A 9,944-nucleotide genomic window follows, 5' to 3' on the forward strand; every position below is an offset into this window, starting at 1 on the left:
TGCAGAACTCCCTCTTCCTTTAGTCCCCTTGATGTCATTTACTCATCCACCCATCCATGTACTCCCTCATCCACCCACCACAGCCCCATCATCCACCCATCCAATCATCAGACCTCCCACTTCCTCAACCTTTATTGAGCATCATCTATGTACCAACAATACAGATAAACAAGGCCTGGCTCTTGCCTTTGGGAAACTCCCGGCCTATAGGCAGGGGCAGGAAAGGAACCCTCTGGGCTAAAGCTCTCCTAGCAGTGTGCGGCGCTAGGACCATGGGGCTTCGAAGGAGGAGAGCTAACTGATCGGCAGCTGGGAAAAGCCTCAGGACCCAGCCTGCCTGGGCCAGGCATCTGAGCTGTGACTGAGGCCACTTTCTTTCTTTTTTTTAAAATCATAACCTACAGATATTATTTTTAATTGATTTTTTGAGAGAGAGAGAGAGAGAGAGAGAGAAAGATGTGAGAAAGAAACATTGATCAGTTGCCTCCTATACTCACCACGACTGGGGAAGGGAGCTGCAACCTTTTGGTGTGTGGGACAACACTCCAACCAACTGAGCACCTCAGCCAGGGTCAACTGAGTCCCCTTTCTTGTTCTGTTCCTCCTCTGTGCCCATTGCTCCCCCAGTCCTCTGTCTATGTGTGTTGTTACATGTGGGTGCTTGGGCTTAGGGTAGTCTCAGTGAACAAAAATGAAAGAGTCCTCCCCAAAAGTTGCTGGCTTTTCCTCCCGGGTATCCTGCTTTAGTTAAACCAGCTCTCTCTTCTATGGGTACAGCTCTCTTTTTATTACTACACACTTGCACCCAGACAACAGGAGACCCCTCCTTCCAGGGGACCGGCCTGCCATTGTGTCCAACAGCTTCTGCGGAAGAGGCTCACTGCAGCTTCTCACTGGGGGTGTCGGGTTGTCAGTTGTCAGCTAACCCCCACCATGGTGAGCTTCTCAACCAGAACGCGTGGCCCATTTCCCCTGCCCCTGCCCAGCCAGTTCCACTGTTCTTCTGCCTGCCTCCAGGCCTCCCTCCAGACAGCCTGTGGCCCTTCACTCAGGGGCCAGCCTGACGTCCAGTTGCCATGAATTCCTCTGCTCTGATGGCCTCTCTGGACACAGTGCTTGGACTCTTGGTACTCTGGTTCCCTGGGGCACTGGCAGAGGCCCCAGGGCCAGCTCAGTCTCTCCAGGGCAGAGGACAGAGAACAGATCCAGTGGATGCCCCTGGGCTGCTGTGAGGCAGAATGCTTGGTTCCGTCCAGCTGCACACAAGTGGACACTCAGCAGGTCTGACACTGAGCCAGTGGCAGCAGTGACACGACAGGCTTCTCCTGAAGGCCCTCAGGCTTTCTGTCCCCCACGCACCACCTCAAGGCTGAGGCTGGCACAGCTTTCCCACCTGGGTCCTCTGTGTCCCCTCACAGTGGCACCATCAGGACTGATGCTGTGATTCTCTCTGTCTCTTTGGGACTCCTCCGCCGACTGGTCCAGAACCAGGATGTAATAAGCTCAAAAGCTCACCATGGGGCCCGGCTGACGTGGCTCAGTGGTTGAGCGTCAACCTATGAACCAGGAAGTCACAGGTTTGATTACGGTTGCGGCTCGATCCCCGGTGGGGGACAGGCAGGAGGCAGCCAATCAATGATTCACTCTCATCATTGATATTTCTCTCTCTCTCCCTCTCCCTTCCTCTCTGAAAATCCATAATATATTCAATAATAAAATCAATAATATATATATATTTAAAAGCTCAGTAGGGGGATGCTACAGAAGACCTGGTGCTATGGGCATGTGGGTCCTTGGAAACTACCTTTAGGGAGACTTTGCGTCCCTCTCAGGCTGCCCTGGAGTTTATGTAAATGATCAGACTGGGAGGAAGCCTAGACTATATCCCTTGGAGGTCTGGGGTTCCAGCACCCAGACTCAACCTCTGGGTGAGTCTGCTGAGCCTATGAAAGATGGAAGCTAGGCCAAGGTGATCATCAATATCTACCCAGTTAATGACAAAGGCACAAACCAAGGATAATCAAAACCTGCAGCAAGTTGGATAAACTGCAGAGGAAATACCCTGAAAATGACAGCATGGGCATTTGGGCATGGTGATGGCACACGTCCTCCAATGCCCACGGCAGGGGCAGTAGTCCCGCTATAAAACCAAGGAATGGCTATGGGAAGAGTTAAGTTCAGGATCCCCCAGACATCTTAGAGGTTCTTACTAGGGCAACAGCTGTTTTCTGGTTGTTGACCAGGTCATAGGCCAACAGAACTTTGGGGGACAAATGCCCATAAGTCAGAGTAACCAAGTTGGGCCTGTAGAGTGGCCACGGAGGTGCTGAGTTCACATCTTCCTTCAAGAAAACCTGCTGTGAGGAGTGTAATTGGCTGACAGCCCCCAGCTGCTGCTACAACTTTCTATCTCTCTTTGATCTGCCTCCTGTTTGTGCCGCCTTCCCATTTCTGCTCGAGGGAGGATTCCCCCAATAGGTACCCTTTGCCTGGGATTCCCCATTGGTCTTGCAGAGACTTTCTTAGAGCTGCACTGTAATCTGAGACTCTTCCCACACAATTTTTCCTTCCATCTCTCCTTTCACAGGTGTCAGGCTCTTCCAGCCGAATGATCCCTTCCCCTTTATCCTTGACAGCTGTTTCTCCTATAAATCTCTTGCACGTCGAATTCTGCCTTAGTATCTGCGTCTCAGAGGACCCAAGCTGAAAGTCTAGACTCTAGCATATTCAGGATCTGGGCCCAGCTCTACTCAGGGTGGGCAAATCTAGAGAATTTTATAATAACAGGAGAGCTCTGTGGACAGAATCGCTTGTGGAGCGTTGAAAAGAAGGGCTGGGAATGGGTGCAGAAATCAGAGAAAATGAACACAATGCTGTCAGCAAATGCAATGAGCGGGGTACTTTATGATGCATTTAAAAGGAGCAAACATTAGATGGAGCTGGGTTTTAATCCCAATCCCTTCGTCTCTTTGGGCAAGTCACTGAGGCTTAATTTCCTCATCTATAAAGTGGAAATAATGTTGCTTACCTTGCTGAGTTGTTGTTAGAATGGAGAGGATACATGTAAAGTACTTATCAGCATGCCTGGCACAGGTGCTCTGATTTCAGAGGAGCTATTGTTAAATATTAGTATTTAACTTCAGGCAGAGAAAGAATGCCTTTCCTCTTCCTTGAAGCCAGGCAGGGGCTGGTTCAATATTAAAAGCACTGGATCTGCCCTCACTGGTTTGGCTCAGTGGATAGAGCGTGACTTGCGGACTGAAGGGTCCCAGGTTCGATTCTGATCAAGGGCACATGACCGGGTTGCAGACTCGATCCCCACTGGGGGACGTGCAGGAGGCAGCCAATCAATGATTCTCATCATTGATGTTTCTATCTCCCTCTCCCTTCCTCTCCGAAATCAATAGAAATATATATATATTTTTTAAAAAGCATTGGATCCACCCTGGGAGAAGGCCAGGAGGCTTGGCCCCCTCTGGCGATGAGCCCCTGGAAAAGGTGAGGGTTCCATGTTCACCCAGGGGGAGGGCCAGCTGCTCCACTCAGATCTTGCTTCCTGTACAGCAAGCATGTCAAACTCAAAGGCTAACATGGGCCAAATAACATGCTTGCTGTACAGGGTACATGTGGCGGGAGCCTCCTGGAGGACGGGAACAGAGATATGAGAAGAAAAGGGAGAGGAAACAATCTCAGAATTTAAGGTGAGATGGTTTCTGGGCAGTAGTAACAGACAGGATGGAAAATGAACCAGAATTGGAGCCTGAAAGTGGAGTCAGGGCCCAGACCTGGAAGGCCAGGCCCCTTCCAGCCCCTCCCCTTTCCTTTGTTCACGGCCTCCAACCGGTGAAAGAAGTTAAATAATTGCCAGTCCCCCTGTGTCCAGAGAACTGAGTGGTTGGGAATGGAGTTATGAAGGGGACCCTTGTTTTCATAGTCAGTGGTGGAGAGCTTGACTCCTTGTGGGGATGAGAGCTGGCTCAATGCAAAGGGAGAATCCCAAGAAGAGGCAGTCCAAGTGTCCAGTCCTGAGAATGCCCCTGCCCCACCCCTGGCAACCCAGAGCTTGCCAGCTCTCATGCCCTCAGCTCTGGCCTAGGTGCCAATGTAAAGCAGGCTGCACTTGGGCCAGCTGGACCTCACAACTCTCTGCCAGCTCCTTGGCAGCTTCTTTTAAGAAGCCTATTTTCCTAAAAGGAGCGGTAGATGACAAATTGATTTCCTCAGGGGCTGACTCTAGAGGGAAAAATGACAGTAGGTAGCCATTTGTCTCAGCGGTCCCCCTCATCTTCTTACCTCAATCCCTCCTCCCCACACCACAGGTGTCTGATACTGGCTGTCAAGATGCTCTGCGGAGGGCCACCCTTTAATGCAGTGGTTCTCAACCTTCCTAATGCCGCGACCCTTTAATACAGTTCCTCATGTTGTAGTGACCCCCAACCATAAAATTATTTTCATTGCTACTTCATAACTGCAATTTTGCTACTGTTATGAATCGTCATGTAAATATCTGATATGCAGGATGTATTTTCATTGTTATAAATTGAACATAATTAAAGCATAGTGATTAATCACAAAAACAATATGTAATTATATATTCAATATGTGTTTTCCGATGGTCTTAGGCGACCCCTGTGAAAGGGTCGTTCGACCCCCAAAGGGGTCGCGACCCACAGGTTGAGAACTGCTGCTTTAATGCCTGAGAAGAGTATTCAATAAGCTAAGCACATCAAGGACTTCATTTGTCTCCTACTCCTTCAGGGAGGGGACTGGTAAATGTCAGCTGGGCTAAACTGGATTCTTTGCAAATGAAGGAATGAAAGAACTGAGGGAGAATGTGTGCAAATGCCCGTAATATGACCTCCCTAGCTGCCCTTCATCTTCTTAACCGCTGTGTTCATTCCTTCTTCCCTCAGCCTCCACCTTTCACAATCTCCATCTCTCTCTCTCTCTCTTCTGGCTCTGAATTGGGAGCACACAGACCTGGGTTGGACTTTGGGCGGGATACTTACCCTCTCTGTGCCAGTTTCCATGTCTCTAAAGCATTGGGCTGTTGTGAAGACTGAGATGAAGTAAACATAACAGCTGGGCCCAGCATCCTCTGGGTTCTCTGGGTTCTGAGTGGCTGCTATAGGTCTGAAGCGGCAGTTCCCAGCCAAAGAGGAAGAAGCTGAGGCAGAGTCGGGGTGGGGCCCATGAGGGGCAGAAAGCTCAGAGGATTGGCAAGCACAGGAAGTGAACACATAGGTCAAAGGGGCTCTACCCAGAGGCAGCTCTGATCTCCAGTGCTGGGTGGACACAGTGTCCTGGCTTCTCCCCTATCCCCACAGGCCACGAAGGGATCAGATATTCAACTAGCATGTCAAAGAACAATCACTGAACCATGTGTTGGAATGGGCCCTTTTACTCATTTTGTTTTCATTAATCCTCACAGCAATCGGCATAACATAGGTGTTATTATTCCCACGAGACAGTGGAGTATGTGAAGGCTCAGAGAGGTGGTTAGGCAGCTGGTGAGCAGAGGTGGGACTTGATCGGTCTGGGTGACTCCAAGTGCAGTGCTCTCTGGCTTGTAGCAAGATATACACCTTGGTTCTGCTGAGCCATATACATGCGTATTGTAGGCCAGTCCCTTGGCTAGTTTCTGGGAACAAGACAGACATGGTCTCAGCTTCACACAATTCAGTCTCAGTGGAGAGACTGACAAGTAACTGGGCCATTACAACAGAGCATGGTAAGTGCCATCTGAGTGGAGTCCCCTGAGCCAAGGGGGCCCTGAAGAGTGGCACCTGACCCAGACAAGAGATCAGATAAGGCAAGTAAGGCCTCCTGGTGAGTCATGGCAGAGAACCATGAGTGTCCATAGAAGCCCCCTTCCCCAACTTCTCCAATGCCAGGCCAATAGCAAGGCTAGCTATACATCCTCCCACATTGCCCATCACTTCCTCTGGACCTAAGTCAGCAAGAGCCTGCTCCTCACTCAACCTCCTTGCCTTCCTTGTAATTCTCAAGGCCAGAATATAGTAACCTCCCCTTGCTCACAAAACAATCCCCCTTTTCATCTGGGGCCTCCTTTGTCAAGAACTATTCCTGCCTAAGAGGAGTAGGAGCCAGTGTCTCATACCCACCTCCTTCTTCAGGGAATAAGCCATGGGGGTGTGCCATTCCTAATGGGGTTTGCCCAGCCAGCGGTGGCAGCCCAGAAGCTGAGTCTGTGATCAGGTATGGCCTATGGGAAGCTCCCCAATTCTCCATGCTATGGCAGTGGCCCACCAGTCTGGCCCAAACAAGTTACATTTTGTCTTCCTTTCTGTACCTGCAAGCTCCCTCTCCTGACCTGGGGAGATGGACATTTTGGAGATTTGCTCGATGCAGAGGAGCTCAGAAGGAGAATCAGAGATGCTGACTTTGTGTACAAAACATCTTTAATAAAAATGCAGCTATTAGAAAAAACAAAGCTTTCACAAGGGTTCTATCAAAAAGTACAAATTTTAAATAAATGTGTCAGAAAAGTGACATCCAGATACACCAGCCACAGTCACAGCCTTGGGGGAAGGGAGGAGGTGCCCAGAGCTCCAAGAAGAGGCTGGGCACAGGGTTCTTTGGGATGCCTGCAGGGGTGGGTCCTGGAGCTACCAGGCAAGAGCCCTAACTCAGTGTTCCTTTCCTTGGAAAAACAGAAAGGACATGGCAAGTGTAGGAAGCTGAGTCTGAAGCAGAAAGGCACAAAAGTTATTTGTAAGGCATGACTTCTAACTCGTAGATGAACGGGTGACCATAGCCACAGGGCCCCTGGCTCTGGTTGTGCTCCTATGGGTGCCACCTCTGGGTTTGGCCACAGGTTAAGGTGGGCCAAGTGCCCAATCCGTGCAATTAGTCTACAGAACAGATGTGTTACTTCACTGGCAAACTGGTATCTGGCTCTGCCAGGATAAGAAAAATCATACTGGCCCCAAGAAATGCCCCCAATGGGAGAGCACCAGGCCTCCTGTCCAAGCCCGTCCTCTGAGCCATGTTGGGCACCCACCCTGGACAAAAAACTTCCAAGGGCCGTCCCTGTCATCCAGATATCTGGAGAAGCTCCAGGCTCAGAGCCAGGATTTCTCTGAATGGCAGGCACGAGAAGCTGGCATTGTCAAAACCAGTCTCCAACAGCTGCTGGCCCATACCCATGGTCACTGGTGACAGGCCTCCCTCGTGACATTGGGCAGTGGGTAGGCAAAGAGGGAGAAGTCCAGGATATACTTAGGTAGCAAATCCTGCAGCAGGGACCGTGGGGCACTGCACAGGTGGTAGTGCAGGCTTTCCTGGCTGGCAGGCCGGTACCAGGCCTGGCGAGCTGGGAATCGGACATGGGGTGGTGCCCGCACCCACTCCAGCACCTGGTTGGCATCAGCCTCCAGCCTCTCATAGGAGCCTACAAAGTCATAGCGGACAGCACAAGGCTGGCACAGGTGGTACACAGGCATCCAATGCTCATTCATGCGCTCAGGATCCTCGTCTACTAGGTACCTCAGGAATTCAGGGAAGGTGACATCGTCCCCTGCAGGGCTGGGCCCAGCTCCTGCCCTGTACCTTCTCACGATCTCAGCCCCATAGCGCTGCTGGTACTCTCGGATCTCGCCAAACTTATTGCGGTAAGCAGAGAGAAGGCGTTCCAAGGGGTCCCGCACAAACAGGAACTTGAAGTAGTGCTGCAGGCGGTAGCGGATCTCCTCAGGCCGCAGGTCGGCCAGGAACACCAGGTCATTGCGGTGGTCCATCTTGAGGCGGACGTCCACGCTGTCCAGGACGCCCGCCAGCACCTTCAGCACCCGCTTCCAGTTGGAGCAGGCCACTTTGGGGACGTAGCAGTAGAGGAAGTGGTAGCGATCACTCACGAGGATGTGGCGCAACAGGGTGCGCCGCTGTCCCACCGGCAAGTCCCAAGGGTCCCGGGGCATGCCCGGCTGTCCGCACACTGCCCGCAAGGTCCGGTTTCGGATGTCCTGCCTCACCTGCAAGTCCGAGTCCCCGGCATCCAGGGTCAGCCCCCCAGGCCGGCGGGCCGTCCCGCGCCAGGCTGCGCCCTGGCGGTTGGGAGGGTGCAGGGGAAGGGGCTTCATTTCGGCCAGGATACCCCGCTCGATCATGAGCAGCAGCCCGCTAGAGGCCACGATCACCGCGAACATCAGCATGGACGGCAGCAGCAGGGGCGGCGCCCCCAGCCCGGCCCGGGCCCGGCCCAAGGGGGCCCGCCTCAGCGCCCGGCCCAGGGGCTCGGCGCCATTTGGGGCCGCCAGCGGGGTCAGCGGGCGGGGGAACATGGTGCTCCGGTGTTGGGGGCCTGCGTGGGCCGGCCGATCCCGGGCTGCCTGTCGGGGAGACGGGCTGCGGCTGGGGCCCGGCGCCGATGGTTTGGGGCCGCAACGCGGGCCGGGGTCAGGGAAGGGAGCGCTGACCCGAGACCAAGGCGCAAGCGGAGGCAGCCGGCTCCCCAGCAGAGGCGCCGGAGCGGGAGGCGGGCGGCGGGAGGCGGGCGGGCGGCGGGAGAGCGCAGGGAGAGAACGGGCCGGATGTCCCGCCCGACAGCTCTCCACCCCCAGCCCCGCGGTGACACAGGCGCGGGGGCGGGCCCAGCCGGAGGCGGAGAGAGGGGCGGACACCCCTGCTGGGAGCGGGCTGGGCGTGCGTGAGCAGACCCCTACCTGCGCCTAATGCAGGGCCACTCTGGTCCTCCGATTTTGGAGGCAAAAACTGACGAGGTCCCGAAGGCAAAAAAGATCCAGGCCCCGGCGAGTGCCTTCAGGGAGCTGGACGGAGAGGACCTGCACTCTACACCCTGCCGCACACGCTGGCCTGGCTGAGCCCTTCCCTTCTAACAGCTGGAGGAGCCCCCACCAAACTTGAGAGGCCAGTTTCTAGCTTGGAGCAGAGCCCCCAGTGTACTCCCCCTGTCCTGGCCACTCCACTGACCAGGGGCTCCTCTCCATGGTGACCCTTAAATTTAACTACCTGGCCGATTAGTGTTTATCCACTGTAATGCTGAATATCCCTCCCCTAAGCATGAAGAGGTGGGATAACTAGTGAGGAGCCAATGACAAGTTGGTGCCTTCTGACCAACGATGTGGTCAGCTCACATTTTGAAGGGTGAGCAGCTGCAGGGACAGAGCTTCCTTGCCTGGAGCCAAACAAATGCTCAAAGGCACCAGGTTGGCCACCTGGGCTAGAGGCTGATGGGGGAATGCCTTGGATGTCAGTGGCCAGCCTTTCCCCACCTGAACTGGGTTCTTTGCTAAGTACCCAGACTTCACCCTGTCATGTGTGGAGAGCCAGGGAGCTCTGAAGCACAGTAGTACTTTGAGAATCCACACTTCTTGAGGCAGGTCTTTGTATTCTCTCCTTCATTTGTCACAGTCACCCTGGGAGTGAGATGTCATGGGCATTTCCCACTGTGCAGCTGAAGAAACAGGCTCCAGGAAGCTGAGACTCTATGGAGCGGCCTGATTCTAAAACCTGAATTCCATGCTTCAGAGACGGAGCACAAAAGTAGAATGGCTGGGAAGGATGAAGTAGCTGACCCAGGACACACTGTACTGAGGGGGTGGGTGATGGAGCAGTAGAGTCCAGAGGCTTTGAGTTTAGTGGGAGAATGGCACTACCATTGATCAGATGAATTCAGAAGGATGACGGGTTGAGGGTTGAAATGAAGCTAGAAGTCTCTTGGTTGCCCCCCAATCCTAACAATATGAGCACATAGGATGAACCATCATTCCCTCAGCAGAGTACCAGTACCTAGGTATTGGGGCTCTAGGCCAATTCCTGCTGGCCAGTTTCCCAAGGGTATGGCCCAAGGTGATGAGGTGCTATCTATCTTCACTGACCAGTTCCCAGGTCACCAGCCTGATGAGGGCTGGCAACCCAAAGATTTCAGTCCAGGGAGGTGGCTCTGGCCACCACGGTGCTAA

At 53.4% G+C, this 9,944-nt stretch overlaps 1 protein-coding gene across 1 annotated transcript; it reads right to left on the minus strand.

Moving 5' to 3' along the window:
- Positions 1 to 6,356: 6,356 nt before the first annotated feature.
- Positions 6,357 to 8,632, minus strand: CHST14 (carbohydrate sulfotransferase 14). The gene has a single exon (XM_070405071.1). The coding sequence runs from the start codon at positions 8,301 to 8,303 to the stop codon at positions 7,173 to 7,175; it is 1,131 nt and encodes a 376-aa protein (XP_070261172.1). The 5' UTR covers positions 8,304 to 8,632; the 3' UTR covers positions 6,357 to 7,172.
- Positions 8,633 to 9,944: the final 1,312 nt, after the last annotated feature.

This window comes from Myotis yumanensis, unplaced genomic scaffold (genome assembly GCF_028538775.1).
Source record: "Myotis yumanensis isolate MYYU_CA2020_CCGP unplaced genomic scaffold, mMyoYum1.0.hap1 SCAF_1, whole genome shotgun sequence".
Lineage (NCBI taxonomy): Eukaryota > Metazoa > Chordata > Mammalia > Chiroptera > Vespertilionidae > Myotis > Myotis yumanensis.

Coding starts and splice junctions, on each gene's coding strand:
- CHST14 (XM_070405071.1), bottom strand. CDS start 8,303: ATGTTCCCCCGCCCGCTGACCCCGCTGGCGGCCCCAAATGGCGCCGAG.